Source organism: Bombus flavifrons, chromosome 1 (genome assembly GCF_040668555.2).
Source record: "Bombus flavifrons isolate JBK064 chromosome 1, iyBomFlav1_principal, whole genome shotgun sequence".
In the NCBI taxonomy this organism is placed as follows: Eukaryota; Metazoa; Arthropoda; class Insecta; order Hymenoptera; family Apidae; genus Bombus; species Bombus flavifrons.
In genome coordinates this window covers 17,609,585-17,627,102 of record NC_138442.1, presented here as the reverse complement: position 1 = coordinate 17,627,102, position 17,518 = coordinate 17,609,585, and the positions used below count along the sequence as shown (strand labels likewise).

Here is a 17,518-nt window from a genome sequence, read left to right as displayed (position 1 = left end):
TTAGATTGTTCTGTTATCATATTTTATATGCAAAATTAAATTATAATTGTTTTTATCAAGGCTTCCTTTTACATATATAAAAATACGCCATCCATATTTTTCACTATTTCTGGAACTGTGGTATTTAAGATATTTTTCTGCTTAGCAGGATTCAAATATTGTATCTTTGTATATTGTAAATTAATATAGCTATATTGTGTATAGTATTGATAAGGACTTGTATACTTTTATCGATGTAAATTCCATTTGCCCAATGTGCAGCACGTTGCCAAATATCAGTCATTAAGTAAATAAAGATAATAATTAATTAATTATATAAAGTCATTATTTACTATTAATATTTATGTACATTATCCTAGATACAATAGTTCATTTTGAAAACATTTTAAATATTTCATATATAAGACTGTACAGATTATAAATATATTTTATGTTGGATAATATGGATGAATTGATTTGCGTTTAACGTTTTTGATAATAAAAACAGGCTTTTTAGGCATATTTTCCATTAGAACATAACTAGGATTAATTGGTTCATAACCAAGTAATTCACCAGTCAATAATTTTGCAACTAATGAAAAGGCACTTAAGTCATATGCAGGAAAACTTGTAGGTAGTAATTCAATAGTGGTAACATATTTATCAACCGCAGATTGTAATTTTATAAGACGTGGCATAATATTTGATATGCATAAGAGTTGTTGCAACTGTAATTTGAAAAAATAATTTATATTAAATATTAATATTTATACTGGTAAAATATTAAGCAAGTTTTACCTTGCTATCACATTTTTGTAAGCTGCTTATAAATTTTTCACTTTTGGTAATTAGCTTGTATCCTTTTAATATATGTTCTTGATCATAAATAGATTCATGATGTTGTAATGATACTTTGAATAGAATAATTTCTTTTTTTATTTTATTAAGAATTATTGATAATGGTACTCCATGCAATGTTCCACTACCCATTCGTATTTTAGAATATTTTTCATAAATCTACACATATAGTTTTATATTTTAAAATTCCTATATTTCTCCAACAAAATATTTTATTTCGCAATAACAGAGTGAGATTAAAATTAAACAAATATAAAAAGGGAAAAAACATAGTTTTGAGTATGAAAAAAATTTTTTTAATAGTAAAATAAATATTACCTGACGATTTATAGAAGCCCATATACCTGCAATTTGATCAGCAAATTGTTTTATTTCATTTTCCGTTGGTTGATGTGCTTCAGCTAATTTCCATAAAGATTCAAGTTTATCCGCGAGACTACGTGATACGTTATGGAAGTACATGAGTTTAACATCCAATTCGTAACTGATCTTTGAATTATAGTGATTTTCTATTTTTAAGATCGCTACCTAAATAAATGTTAACAGTGCTATGTTATGTTGCTCATCTTTATTTACATTTCTTAAAATCAGTTTTTCAAGTAAACAGTAATGCACTTTCTCAACTTTTCTTTCCAATATTCACTAATCGTTAATTTTTTTATTATTTAACTCTTTCATGCTAAACAATAAAAAAATGCATCTTCGAAATCAGTATATAATACGCGTGAAATTTTTAAAAACCTTTATATTGGTAATTTAAAAACTAATTTAAATAAATCTAATGGCAATAATTAATATGAATATATTTCAAGCATGAAAGGGTCAAATTGCTTACTCACATTTTTTTCGAGTGTTTTTATGAGTTCGTTAGACGAAGGCTCTTCCTTTTTCATCAGACACTCCATTTCAAGATGACGGAGTAAATGAAGAAATATGTATGAAGAATTACCTTTTAACAAATTATAAGAATACAAGATGAAAACAAAAATACATTACGTGTGTCTACAGATTATATTATCTTCGCTCGAAAACGCGATAGTCTTTTTCTTTCCTTTATAGTATAAATGAATTGGTTTCTATGGATTTAACGTCCATCTCACTCTGTTTGTATCGATAGTTTGAATGTTGTACAAACGACAATTTCCGTTTTATTTGTGATACTTAATACATAAATTAAATCTGGTGTTTGTTGTTGTTCACCTCTGTACAGAGCAATATCACATACGTTTACAGTATCAGATGTACCGATTTTATAGAACTTCAAATCTCATTCTTCAAATGATACATGAATTTATACAATGCAGAAACCAAAGTTATTATATTTTAGAGCATGTAATAACATGATGCTTAATTTAAGGCTATATTACGGTAATTATATTGTATACACCGCAATATCAAGCTTATGTGATTATTTAATTGCGACTAATATCTTGGATAAAGATACAGGTCCAGCATGTACGTCCAAGTCATATATCTTCTGAAAAATATTGAGTACCATAAAATCTGTAACAATCATCAGATCTTAACGTATGGTTGCTTATCTCTTTTTTTTGGCTAATATTTAATTTGTAGAATAATATAACGAGGTATTATATATAACGAGCAGGCGAAAAAGCCAGCTTTTTTTTTTATCCTTGGCTTAACAAATTATCTATGGCTTTGCAATTTTTAATGCTCTATGAAAAATCCATAATATTAAAATTCTACACTTATATATGTAATTTACAATTTCTTTCCTTTTTAAACTAATATTTTAATAACTTGATACTATTAATTCATTACCATTAAACACTCTTCACTCGATTATTCACAAGTTCCACAAACACTCTGGAATTACCTGTATATAATATATATATATATATATTATACATATTATATATATATAATATATATATATTATGTTAAAAAAAAGAGAATTGAAGTCACATGTATTCACAAGTATGCACATTCACCATATTAAGGGAAATCATTCACTTACTGATTAATCATTGTAATTATTATGAATATATTTCTCTTCAGTAAGCGATGACAAAGACCACGTTTCTTGATCGAGCAAGATTGACTGCTTAATTGAATGTTTTTTTGTTACAGCTCGATGAGGGAGGAGTATCTTTGTTAATTAAAACAAAGGACGGATTATTATATCATAAATGAAAGATGTTGTTGACATAAAATTTTCAAAATATTTTCTTTAACTTAATTTTATCTTCGTCTCGTTAAAACTAACTTATTTTTACACATAACTTTATTTTTTGTTAATTAACATGTATTCTTTTTTTGTCTGAAAATGTATGGACACTTATCAAGTTCTATAAACAATTAAACATCGGGTATATATATATATATATGTCGAATATTGTGTTTACAATTTTAATTCAACAATAGTAGCAATATAAGTAACATAAGATTAGTATAAATTACTTATTAAAGATTTTTACATTGTTATGTAATATGAAAGTTACTTCAAATTAAATAAGAACATCATTTTATGGCCATAACTGAAGTATAAAAAAGTTAACAAGAAAATTTTAAACACTTAGCGATATACTGTTTAAACTCTTAACCATTGCATCCATACATATATTTCTTTAATACGCACTCTAAATTAATAACGCACATATAGTATAGTACAATTTTATAACAAATTTTACTCCGTTCATACTGAACACAAGATTGGCAAAGCTATTGATACTCATCCCCCGTGTACTGTGAAGTACAATGTCCACATACGTACGTGAGCTACAAACAACAATAGAGTACATGAAGACTCTGTCAGGAACATGCATGGTTGTTACGATGCAGTTTAGCGATTCATTATAATGAATGTTGAATATTTATCATGTCCAACATTAATTATCTAAATCAACACTGCCACATCTTTATTTTAATTTTAACGTATTGAAAAATTATAATTTGCTTTCGTAATTGAAACCTAACGAAGTCTTTCGACGTTGGATTGCTTTCGAAATTCTTTCTCAACAACTTGTCTTTTTTATTTTATTCTCGTTGCCAATGTGCACGAGAATGATTATGATATCTGTAATGCGGAGGCCTATAATTTCTGCCATGCCGTGGTCGTGCATTATTGGAAGTATTATAGTAATGTCTCCGATAATAACCACTAAGAGATCGGTTCCACGTTTTGCCATTTTGATATTCCTGGAAAGGATTATACCCCGAGTTACTTCTTTCTTCATACGTTCGATGATCTTTTACTTTCTTGACTCGACCACGATCTATTTCTTCATCATCTGCATTAAAATGTCGCTTACGTATTTCCCTTCTATCATTATCAACTTCTCTATCTAAGTGTGTTCTGTTACCATTCCAATTTGCAACTGTAAACAAACAAGCATATACTTTAGTACTCACTATTTCATTTGATAAGAAAATGACATTATTTTATCAGTAAATTTTTAGAATAAAAATATTTGTACACAGTTTTTAATATTTTTGTCATTTAATAGTGTTACTTTAACACTTAACATAATTTTTTTAATAAATCACAAAATATGCTTTTTATTATTACCGACTTAGCAGAGGTGTAACAAAACAAATATTTTTAATTTAGGGATTAACAGTAGCTCATGTTTTATAATATCCACAATTTATCACTGAAAAGTTATTCTTTCTTTTTCTAGTATTCTTTTTATTACTATTATTATTTTATTATTATTTTTATTAAAATTATTGGCGGGATTTTTGGTTTCAAAACATTTGAGCGAATAAGAATTTTCGCTCTCCTTGTATGTTTATTCTATTGCTTTATGTAGAATTTTTGGACTTAGGACGCATGGGCGCATAATAGGTTGATGAGGATTTTGATGGGAAAGCAGCTGGATTCAATTGGTTCTTCAATAGAATTCTTTTGTTGTACTGACCCGAAGAACTGCCATAACCGCGGTGAGACATCTTCAATAAATGGGAAACTGTATCGGAACGATTTGTTCCATTGAAATCTCTTAAAGCCGCAGCACTCGGCGTGCCATTATTTTGACTAATTTTATGGATATCTTCTCTGTGAAAAAATGTTTAAATACGTGTATTAAACATCGTTGAATTAAATTTGCTAGAATTATAATGCTTAATTTATATTGCTTTTTAAATAACATTATATCAAAAATAAAATATAACTTACTTATCAGTCACGGACCATCCGTTTGGTGTTGCAGTTGATGTAGCAGAAAAAGATGTATCCTTTGAAACTTGCCAACCTTTCATACTACTGCTTGAAGCTTTTGTAATTACTTTATCGTCCTGTCCTGTTTTTCTAACAGATTGATGCCACTTACTTTTGCTATTATTATTACTATTTTCTGTCTTACCATTTGTTTCTGATTTACCATTTTGATACTTTATTGTACTTGTAATGGTACTACAGCTAGAACCATTTTGTGTTTTTGTACATTGCATTACATTACTTTGATTCTGAGATACACTACTACCATTTGTCTTTGATACATTAAGATTTACTTTAGGGGAACCATTTTTTGTCAGGGAACACTTCTGTGTACCATTAGTAGTACTAGCAGAAGTGTTTGTTTTTGCAAGTATATTTAAGCTTGTGCGGCTTTTTAATGTTCCAATAGAACTAACATCTTCTTCTTCACTAGATCCATCATAAGGAACTAAGCTATTTCCATTCAAAATTTTCCCATTTTTAATATGCATAATTAATCTTGGTTGAGACTTATCTTGCAATTTTTGTGGTAACTGTGGCCCGATAAAATTCGTGCTTTTTTGGGTATTAAATTGAAGTCCTGCATTTTTATTTGTTGATATCTGTAAATTCGTTTCTGAATTATCTGTGTTATCTTTATTAATCGATGTGCCATTGATTAGTCCATTTAATGAGTGTAATCCAGATGTTGATGCCTTGGGAGTTATAGTTTTATTCATAGGGCTTCCTGATGAAGATAATGTGTTGTTCACAGTCATTGCACCATTTAATTTGACAGTTTGTTGAGCTTGAACCTGAGATTGCGTTTGTTGTTCCATCTCAAAGATCATTATGTAAGCATTTGTACTGAATACATTACTCAAACTAAGTGGACGAACCTATATAAAAATGAATTTTTGGTATTAACAAGATAGTTCGATATTTTACAAATAAAGACATACCGTTAATACATACACAAGAATCATCAAAGGAATAATATTGGCCTGTTGAGACTTTCGCAACCGCAGTATAATGCCCGCAATTAACTGATGGACCCATATGTGTAACTATCGACATAAGCTTATATGTAAGTGACTGCGTAGGTTCTCCTGGTTCTTTCCAAAGATAAGGACCCATATCTATAGTTTGCTTGAAACCTATATGTTTAGATATTTTTCCTCCTAGAACGCTGAATCTTTTTAATTGCACACAAAGCACTTTAGGGGGTCGTTCTAAGCTAAATTGTTTCGTAGCAGGAACTCTTCTTTTGCAAGCTTCACATTTGTAATCATTGTTATCTAGTTGTTCACGGCTAAAATAGCTACTTAATGCTTCATCCAAAGTGCTTGCTTTACGTATATCAACTAATAAGTCCTGCAGAAAGTTGAAAACATATTTAGTTTATTGTATACTTAATCAATAGCATGATTACTAGAAAAGCTGTATATTATATATACTTGAAAGTGTTGGAAAGTAGTGGAAACATGTCGACATTGTAGACACTTTACTTCAGTACGAATGTAACCACCAAAAATTTGGTTGATAGGTGTTGTTTCTTTAGAATAGCTGTCTAGTTTACTAGCTTTGTGCCTTGCTAAGTAGGCTTTTTCCATGCCTTCTAATAAATAACGTAAAAACTCATGAGCATCTTCTTGTTGCCCTGGCACCATGGTTCGACAAATAACTAATAGAAAAAATAAGATATATATATATATATATACACGACAGACATATAAGATTTAATAATAATTGATTAACATTTTATAATTATTTAATACTTACGTTTTAATTTGTTATATATGTAGAATGGCTTGATAGCACATCCTGATTTTTGGTGACTAGATTGTAAAGTCTTAGCCACTGCACATGTAAGGCATTCTCCACCTCCATCTAAAATTAACCTATTATCACAATACGATACAAAACTGTGGGATTATAATTTCATTTCTTAAAAATGTGCAGAATATGGTAAAGTAAATTATAAATTTTAATAACCTACCATTTTGTTCACACTTTGATGTATGATGAGAGTCTGACAATAACCAATTTACAAGTGCTGGTACATGAAACAGAGCTTGAAGAGTACTATTTAAATAGCATGTATTTCCAACATTATACATGCCAGCCCCAACAGGAAATGTACCCTTCCACCCTAGGCTAACTTTCTTTGGAGAATATAAAGTAACTGTTGGCTCTGGTAAGCTGAGTCCTTTCGATACTTTTTCATTTTTCTTTATATAATTTGCACCATCCTTCATTTTATCATCTGAGTTTTCAGCATTTGGTAAACTTAATACAATGTATTTTGCTTTAAGTTGATCTAGAATTGTTGTTTGATAATCATCAACTTCTTTATATTGAATTTCTGACTGAAGAATTCTTGATGCACTGGTAACTAAATTTGCTGTTAAGTCATCTGATGTTTTGGACTGATTAGTTTCCAATGTACGACGAAGAGTGGCCGCAACTGGGTCACAAATGCTTACAGCAGGCATTTTCACTTTATTTTACTTTATATTACAAGTTTTTGTTTTTTGATTCCCTATATACAAAAGAATATGTAAGAATGAAATAACTATATTAAATAATATACCTATTAATATTTAATATTATTTTTTGCAATATGCATACAATGTTTGAGAACATATAAATCTTACATGAACGAGAAGCAATATCTTATAGCATATAAATGAGTACGCAAATTATACCAGTGAATGTATATTTACATATTAACTTTAACATTAATAAATATATTTAAAAAACTCAGATTTTTTACATTTTTTCTAGTCAATATGGTATTCAGATAATGAATATTATGGAAAAAATAAATAATTTACAAAATTTTATAATCAAACGCAGAAAAAATCAAGATTTTTTTATAACACATAATAAAATAATATAATTATTAGATAGATCACTTGGAGAAACGTTTTAAAAGCAAATAAAATTTTCTACGACACAACAATCAAACATTTCCTTCTTTCCCACTTAAGATATGTATCTACTACAAATACACTGCTTCATAGATACCGAGTCAAAAGAGTTAATTTCACTATTAATTCATTTATGAAAGCACTATTTACGATGGATTGAAGCAACGATATATACGAATTTCTCGATACGATGAAAGAACAGGCGAAATTACGTGAAATGTTTCATGTAATTACACGACATCACACCGAATCTTTAACAAAGTACACTAAAAGCACGCGGCGTGCAATAGATACCGCGCCAACAGATTCATTGTTTACCTTCTCCTGATGATTATATACGTTATATCTTATACAAATATTTTTTATCAACGGTATTGTAACACATTTTACATTATAAACGATATTTGCTGACCACGACCACGTAGAATCACAATGCTATCGATTAATTCGAAATTCCACGCGCTTACGTGCCTCGAAACGGTTACCGGATGAGTTTAACTGAGGGCGCGTGTCTCCGGCCACGAGTCATTTTTTTCCCGCGTACTTTGTTACACTTACCCCACTTACGTTTAATTCATGTATAATTATGACAATAATTTCAACAAGAAACACTATTCAAATTAGCACGTGTGAATATTACACGGCATTTTTAGAATTGTTACTTTTGGGCATGCGAAATCAAGACCCATCTTTTATCATTATGTCAGCCATTTGCAATTACAACGGTAGCCATTAAACCGTTTCCCTTGGGTTCTGCGATGCTATCGGAGGTGCTGTGTATTCGACCGTGAAGGCGCCACAAGTTTAATGCTTGGTTTCCATGAATTACATTTGCACGAAATTCACATGTACAGCTTTCATTTTATAATTCTTCAAAAATTTTGGCAGTATTTTCCCCAATTTTATAATTTTAATCGTACACGACAAGAGTGAAGTTCACAAAATATTTTTATTATTCATCGTTGAAATATGTGTGTATATAAGTGCATTTAAAAATCTAAACTAATTGAGCAAAAATAAAGTAAGTTTTCATTTACATATTTCCGATATCAAATTTCTGTAGTGCTTATAATTACAGTACAAATTATAATTGGGAATTATCGATAATACTTGGGTATTTTAAAGTCAAAATATAAATTAGTAATTAACTTACTATTTTTCTTAATAGTATATTTATTCGAGTATATATAATATACTACATATAAATCTTTACGTATATGAGGAATATTTTATATTAAAAACTTATTTAAGAATCATGAAAATAAAGCCTATTTAGAAAAGTATATCTTTTGTTTTACGTTTTGTATGTAATGTGTAAATTATATGTTATTTATACTACCAAAAACGATATAGTAAATAACAAAAATTTGTTATTTATTAATATTTTTACTATTTACGGGTTCGTTAATTGGGATTGATCTTCAGTAAAATTTATTATTAATTATATTTCTACAGTTAATTAAGAAATGTTATATATATATGTCGGGGATGAAAGGACATCGGAGCCTTCCCCTTGGAACCATGGGAAAATCCCTTAACACCGTAATCTAGATTCTATCATAGGCGTAATTAAACAATTGTCGTCTTTCGATCCGATTGTATTTGTTCCAGATTTGTGATAATGAGCTTGGACTCGAGGCGATAGCCAGTCGCCGAACGTAGCCGCGGTCACGGGATGAACGCTTTGCCTAACAAAGGTATGAAGTAATTCTATAGCTCTCCTTAAAAGAAATATCTCTGGCGACACGCGACAGTAAACATTCCAACGGTCTCTGTTCCGTGGCTCGCCACACGCAGTCCCTATTCTTCGAGTAAGATGATTGCCAGATGTCGATGTGTCTCCACAGTACGTGATCAGCTAGCCCGAGGGCCGTTATAAACACTAAGATCTAGTTACCTAAAGTCCTTCAAACAGATAAACAGTCTTTATCCCAACTACGGGAAGATAGGAGAGATCTATTTCTTTCAACGAACGGCGTCTCCCACTAGCAACTTTCCCTCGAGGGCGGCTAGCATCTTTTCTAACCACCGATATGGAGTTTGACCAATTAGCAGCAACGTTAATTTCCCTTACTTTCTGAACGAAGACTATCCTCGACGAATCCGATGATCTCGTGTCCTTAGACACACCCCATCATAGTCTTCCTCTGCAGCATCATCGCGACGAAAAGTCATTCTCTCGCGAGATCGTATTAGCGACTTACTTAGCGTCTGTACGCTCGGTGGATATTCCCCGTTTTAACAAAGAGTCCGACTTAGATTTTGTAGGCACGTTCATCCATCACCCCGTCGACCGCGGATTCGTTATTGAACCTAGGATCATTATCATTAGTTTCTCGAGTATCTAATTACCACGGTTACTTGTCCAATTCTATAATAATCGTATCTGCACTAGTCAATGTCTTCTCTATTGCTTATCGACAATGCGTAAACCAAACGACGATTCGTTTCACGCCCCTAATCCTAATTCCAATGTAAACCCGACATATATATAATAAATTCTTCTGTTTCCAATAGACAATGTTTCGTATAATTAAGTAATGACCACTATTCGTTTCAATTTTAAACATATTATGTATTTTTAAATGTTTCTTCATTTTATGACAATTAGAACCATATTTTCTGTCGTAATAGTATCTTTATTAATTGCTATCGATAATCTTTGCTTACAAAATATACAGATTAACACAACTTTCAAGCGACAAGGTAATAATATTCCAGATAAAATATTTGTAATGTGTAATAGCCATTAGTAGAAGTTTTAATACGTTTACGATGGCGAAAGGGAACATCGATATCTGGTTAATTTTACTTTCTTCGTCTTATTCCTGCTTTTTTATTAATATACTATGCCAGAATAATTTGTGCAATAAAAATCCATTTCTTCTATTATTTTTTTTAAAAGAAATCAGAACCTCGTTACAAGCATGCATACATTAAACAAACTAGTATATCAACTCGATCAAGATTCCTTTATTCGAAAGTGATGAAACTGATCGATCTATGTTTATATTCTTAATCATACTTTTTCTTTAGGAAGTCTACGTTATTTTTCAAATACTCTCTGGCAGTGATAAAACAGACTAAACTTTTCATACGAAAAGTTTGCTTTATCCCAGTTGGTTCTTGAGAGCCATATTTATTAATCATTAGCGTTCAACTATATTATTTAAATGGAGGAGCAACTCATTAATAGTAACGAAAAATTTACGTAACTTTGGAATTCTTTTTACCATGTGCTTTGAAATTTGTGATTGCAAAATGATATATAGCAATGCTGAATTATGGAGACAACGCTGAATGGACTTATCACGGACATAACGATGAAAAGTTACGCCATCGTGAACGTTTTATCATTATTCCGTAAACGTTATTGTGATATTTCTAGTTTTAAGCTTATCGATAAAACTTTCTCGATTACGTGTACTAATCGGCAATACGATAGTGTATTTCGTGTCGTTACAAAATTTTCTTTGCATTAAGCCGTTTTTCTTAAATTCCTGTGTAACATATAGCGCCTCGTTAATTCGTATCTGATAGTGAATTCCGTGGCTAAAAAATCAGCCACGGATTATATGAATGCGCGATTAAATAACTTTAACAGAGTCTCGTAATCCATAAAATCAGAATACAATATTGTCGAATCAATTTTAACTTCAACTAAAATATGTGTGAAATATCGAGTGGAAATTAGAAATACAGAAGACAATCGTAATTAAACATGAAATTTGTACGAAATTTTTTTTAAATCATTCTCGATAGCAACTGCTCTTTTTTTATCAGACACGGATTAAAAACTGTCCACCTTAGTAACTTCAATTAAAATTCGTCCTAACAATTTTGTCATGACATCCCAATTGGTCATTAAATACGGCTACTTATATATAATAAGGATAGTAACAATAATAATCATCTTTTTACGGTCGTCGAACGTCCTCTACGACTAACAAAAAAATTATCATTGCGCGTTGAACTCATCCTACCCCTGTTTTTTTATCACTTTTTTTTATCCTTCCTTTACGTATCCTAATATTTACAATAAAAAGTACTCAGCGTGTACCGTGGTGTTCTGTGGAATAAGCCAAAGATGTAAATACACGCAATATATTTTCGATTCCTTCATCTAGCTTTAATAAGCGACAAAAAGTAAAGTTTTGATATTTAAAAGAGACAAATCGTGTGATGATATCAGCATTCGACGGCAGAGACGATCTCATAGAGCACCATTATAAAAATTCTTACAGCTAAGTGTGTGCGTTGAATGACTTAATATTAAACTGGATACCAATATGCAACAAGAAATCTGTTCTCCTTTATTAATTACAATTGTTCTGTGCAAATAAAGTATGATAGACTCCCACCGTATAAATCATATACATAATTTTATAGTTCTTATTATCTTCAGTGAGATTTGTAATTTCGATGAATTTTTGATAAATTGAAGCAGTTAAAAATTATTGAGAAACGTGGTTCAGTCAATTATGAAATGAAAAAACAAAAATCAATTTTAAATGTACGATGCATTTACGTTTAAATTATTGCAAAATCAGGATAACTATCTTTGGTTTTATTTTCAATTTTAATAATATTTTTAATTAATATATGAATGATATTTTCCTTGTTGCACCTTACCCAGATTCGCTTCACATTAAGTACTACCATGGGAGCAATATTTTAGGGAGAAATACAATGTCTTGAGACATTGATCATGATGATTAATGAAGCGTCAGATAAGGAGGAAACTAACTTTGCATTTCGAAATGATAAGAAACTATAATTTTAGCAATGACAATATCCTTACTGTTCTGTCGCGTTCTATACGCGAAACGAAATGAATTCGCCAAGAACAGAGGAGAATCCAAATCTTTGTTTCTCCCAAAAATATTTCCATCGCCCTTTTCCCCTTTCATCTATTACAAATTACTTCACGTTCGAAAATAACTGCTTGCTCGCCTAGAAACGTATTCATATTTATCCATCATCGAAACTATTCGTTTTTGCTAACTCCTTCTAAGATTTATGTTTATATATGTAAAGGAAGCGGACATTTTACAAATTAAGGCAAACGTCTCTCACTGTAGAAGGAAATCTCAGCGAAAATGGGATGTCGTTCGATAATAAACGAATGTTCAGTAGCGGCGTATCTAGCGTCGTTTCAATCGCTCTTTCCCCTTTTTTTTCTTTTTTCTTTTTTCTCTTACTCTTTTTTTACTTCATTCTGCTGTATATACTAATGGCAATGAAAAAATAGTTATCTACGTATCGCTTGTTTGATAGATATGTTTCCTTCGAAATTCATTGCTCGTTGCAAAAAAGAAGAAACGTACGCTCTACACTTTGTTGATCCTTAATTAATAAGACAGAACGCCGATCTTATAAATCATAAGACAAAATCGATATCTTACATAATTAAATGGTTCGTTATCACACACGTATTAATTTCTCTTAACTCTCTATTAAATTGCGAAATTTGACATTAATGAGGACGTTGCTGTTGAATTTTTTGTTAAGGTGTTGTGACAGAGTATTGACGTAACTTGTTCAGCGTTCGTTTCCTTAATCGAGGACCAAAAAAGATATGGTTCCGAAACCACGACCATTGTCCGTGAACGAAAGGAAAAGATTTGCAGGCGCGAATTTGTTGCTCGAGAATTACTCGAAATGAATGCTACCTCGTCTATCCACGTTCTATGTTTCCTTACTTATAGTAACTTACGTTAGTTACGTAGTGTTATCGTTTAATCTTACGTCATTATGTTCACGATTATTAGACACGATTGAAAACGAGATCGACTGTAATAATTTAATGACATTTTCACGTAAACAAATGCTGATTAATTAAGCTGTTCCATTCACTTCCATTCTCAATGAAAGATGACGTAACGCTATTTAAACGTTCATTACGCTGTTAAGCGTGAGTTTGTCTTTCTTTCTTGTTGCAGGAATTCACAACACCATACGCATCGTTATCGTTAGCCATCAATGAGAAAATCGATAAAAATTTCGAACGATAGATTTTTCGCAATGTTCGTGTGCCTGGATTCATTCTGTACGCCCAGAAAATGGTAGTTATCGATCGGCATTACACGGATAAAATATTAAACAATTATTGTTAAAGGAGACCATATACTATGGATATGATATTTATTCGCTTGAATCGTACGGAGAGCTGAACGCGAATCATAATGGTGTAAGTCAATCCACTGTTTTACTATAATAACAAATTTATATTTCTTCAAGTGGTGAAATTGTATTGCAAGAGAGAAGAAAGTTATAACTTCGTTAATCAGGAAACTAAAGAAACGATACTTTTAAGAGATGCTTGCATATTAAATGTAAATTTCCGAAATCTTGATTTACGCCATTATGAATCTTATGACCGCCACATATAGATTACTTTTATAATTGAAATTTATTGAATACATTGGATTTTAAGCTGTTTAGAACTGTTATAATTAGACTGTGGATATTTATACAAATGCATACCTATATAGAGGGTGTGTAAAAAAACAGGATTTAAACAGAAATCTGTTTGTCCAGTAAAGGTTTCTAAAATTTAACGCTAATATATGATCTTTTTTACATATATGTATATATAAAGTACTTTTTCGTATTATCTATCTGAAATTATTATGTATAACTTCTTAATTTTGTATCGTAATAGTATTATTCCATTGAATTGATCGATATCGGAAGATTATTATTAATGTGTATTCTAATATTAAATCGCACTAAAATTTGTAAAAATTTTATGAATCTAATATTTCTTAGTTATTTATTAGGAAACGATCGTCTACGATAGTCTGGGCGTATATAGAGAATCGAATCCTCGAATGTGAATTATCATTTATAATTATACGCATGAAATAGAAAATGTAATATGATTCTAACAGCCTTTCTGGGATCGATACGATCGTTTTTTTCTCGAGCAATTATCCCTAAATTCGACAATATTTTTAATCGCTCTTCGAGAGTCTCGTTCACTCCATCATTTCTTTAACAAACGAACGAGCAGCCTTAACGCCTATGGACTAAGCCTAAACATCGATTTATGTTTCGTAATATGAAGCACATAATTTATTAATATTCGTTTTCTGGTATGTTTCAACATTCGCGGCCTCATTGTTCGGCTACGACACGTTCAATTTATGATCGAATTTCCTTCGAATCGTCTTTCGACGATCGATGGAAACCACGAATTTCTCTATAGTTATTTCATGGAACGGAATAATATATTACCGTGTTCCACGATCTCGTATAACGGGTGTCAAGTAAATGAACCGCGTTACATTCGTTTCTATCATGCCACGATTATTATGATACGACATTCATATTGTTGCGCGATGAAAACTCTTGAAAACACTCGTGAAACCGTTCTTGGTGAACCGCGAGGAGAATTTCGCTGGAGAACGATGCTCGAAATCATAGAAACGTGCGCCGCGAGAATCAACGAAACGGTGTCCGAATGAAACACCTAACAATCCTGATATGATTTAAGTACAGTACATAATTATCATATATGTATATCTGTACACAAACGTCCGCGAAATGAATTACTAATTTAAAAGACACGTGTATACGTAATACGTATGTATATGTATGTATATCGCAAACCTTTCCTCTCGCTTTGTTCCTTAAACTCTCTCCTGGTATTTGTCGACCATAAAAATATTTTATGAAATATATCGCCGCTCGTAAAATTCACTAGCTTATTAGAACGTTCGCAAAGTATCGGTTCAGTAATCATTTTCTTTTTTCGTTATTTTAAACTATTCAAATATTTATGAGACCGTAGATCTTTTCATTTTCGTTCTCATTACTCGTTTTCTCGCCTTAATTATCGTTTTTCTTGTTCGAAACGTATCTCATCAAACAGTATCGACAAGATATTGTAGCGATAATTTAGCAGGAACTCGATATCTGAAAGTAACTGTCGTTCTCCATTTACGCGGTATACATATGTACGGCTATATAGTTTTGTGTGGCCTTAGAGGAGCAGATGAATGTTTAAAGAAACTATGCAAATTAATTCTAGGTATGATATCGTTATTATCTACATAATGGTTGAATGAAATAATTTCTAGTTCGTTCGCAAGTTAATCCTTGTTTCGAGAATTAATCGCTTAATTAGATATGACATTTTCATCAGTTAAGAAGTTCTTTTTTCGAGATATCGACTCTCGTCACGCTGTGTCGTGCATACAAATACATATTCCTCTCCGTTTACCCAAATTCTTCCAAATCTTTTTACAGCTACTACTTAATAGTCGAAGATATGTGCAAATACATCATGCGGTGATAGATACTTATAGTGTGAAAGTTTATTCACTTAAACGTATTACTGGCAAGTGGACGGGCACCAGGTCCCGACTAAAAATATTTTCCGAGTATCTGCAGGGTGTCTGTTGACTGTAACAAGGCCGCTCCAAGCTACTTACTTGGCTCGCTTGATCGTTTCCAAATCGCTAAATTCTAAACATCACGCGTCATCAAATGCATGAAACTTATTTACTGCTCTTTCCCTTCGCGTTTCGTTCTTCTTTTACCCTCTTGTTGTCCCTTTTTCTTCGTCCCATCCTTTCATTTCGTGAAGTGATCAGTTGCAATGAAGTAATCAAGTGCTATAATTAATCTAAATTTTTATACAAAAAACTTTACGATATATGATTTCTTTATTTTTTCTGTCCGCGGCACGTCGACCGATTGATCTATATTTTTATTTAAATGTTTTTTTTTCTAATAACGTTTAAACGGTTAACGTACTTGAGAGTCAGACTTGTATCTTGGCGATTTGAACACAATGAAGTCTCGAACGAAATTGCTTTTTTGGTCTCTTGTGGTAAACGATGTTCCGAACAATCGAAAACTTTCAGTGATCGTTAGCCGTGAAGCAGCCTTTGGATGTTCCTGATGACAATTCGATCAGCCATCTACACAAATCTTCTTCGATCATTTCTTCGTCGAAGATTCTTCGAAGATTTCTACACGAACAAATAAGCTAGACTCCTCGACGACGAATGTATTCTGCTGTGTTCGTTCGAGGGAAGACTAGTTTCGTCATTGGTATAGTCTTCAACGAGTATAACCAAAAGGCAGATCCTCTTGAGAATCGCGCGTACGAGTCGATTTCGTCATGTTGAAACTCTACTCTTACCGTTATCAAACGACAAGTGGTGCAAAGACTCAGCTGAAACGTAATTCGCGTGCATCGGGTCTGTTTTCGCAATTCTCGACGCTTTTGCGAGCCAACGAACGATCACGGGATTAACTATACTTGAAATACATTACACGATTACTCTAGTCAAAACATTCGTACACAGGATCGTTCGAAACAAGTGTGCTGTTGCTTTGAAACGATAGTAAAGTCCGCACGTGCTTAAGGAAATAAGATCCTACAGTGAACCGAGAGAGTTTTGGACGACGATGAAAGGAAGGCAGCCGGTAATTAGGTCCCTTTTTGCTTTATCTTTTGCATCATTTTATGCGAATTGAATGCCACACGTTCTGGAACTTCTCCTTTCAAACACTCCGATTCGTCCAATCGATTTACGAAGAAAATGTTCACGGTTAGAAGGGATCGTTAGCCCAA

At 31.8% G+C, this 17,518-nt stretch overlaps 2 protein-coding genes across 3 annotated transcripts; both read right to left on the bottom strand.

Annotated features, from left to right (window-relative positions):
* Positions 1-355: 355 nt before the first annotated feature.
* Positions 356-1,806, bottom strand: LOC138180223 (uncharacterized). Its single transcript, XM_069113867.1, has 4 exons — positions 1,677-1,806; positions 1,156-1,365; positions 778-996; positions 356-707 (listed from the first exon to the last, which is right to left on the bottom strand). The coding sequence occupies exons 1-4, from the start codon at positions 1,740-1,742 to the stop codon at positions 429-431; spliced, it is 774 nt and encodes a 257-aa protein (XP_068969968.1). The 5' UTR covers positions 1,743-1,806; the 3' UTR covers positions 356-428.
* Positions 1,386-8,687, bottom strand: scny (ubiquitin specific peptidase 36). 2 transcript variants are annotated; one of them, XM_069113618.1, is made up of 8 exons: positions 8,497-8,687; positions 6,996-7,538; positions 6,779-6,886; positions 6,454-6,680; positions 5,972-6,370; positions 4,976-5,895; positions 4,719-4,855; positions 1,386-4,175 (listed from the first exon to the last, which is right to left on the bottom strand). In XM_069113618.1, the coding sequence occupies exons 2-8, from the start codon at positions 7,489-7,491 to the stop codon at positions 3,835-3,837; spliced, it is 2,628 nt and encodes an 875-aa protein (XP_068969719.1). In that variant the 5' UTR covers positions 7,492-7,538; positions 8,497-8,687; the 3' UTR covers positions 1,386-3,834. The 2 variants fall into 2 exon arrangements, with proteins under 2 accessions (XP_068969719.1, XP_068969729.1); XM_069113628.1 differs by lacking the exon at positions 8,497-8,687 and adding an exon at positions 8,248-8,462.
* Positions 8,688-17,518: the final 8,831 nt, after the last annotated feature.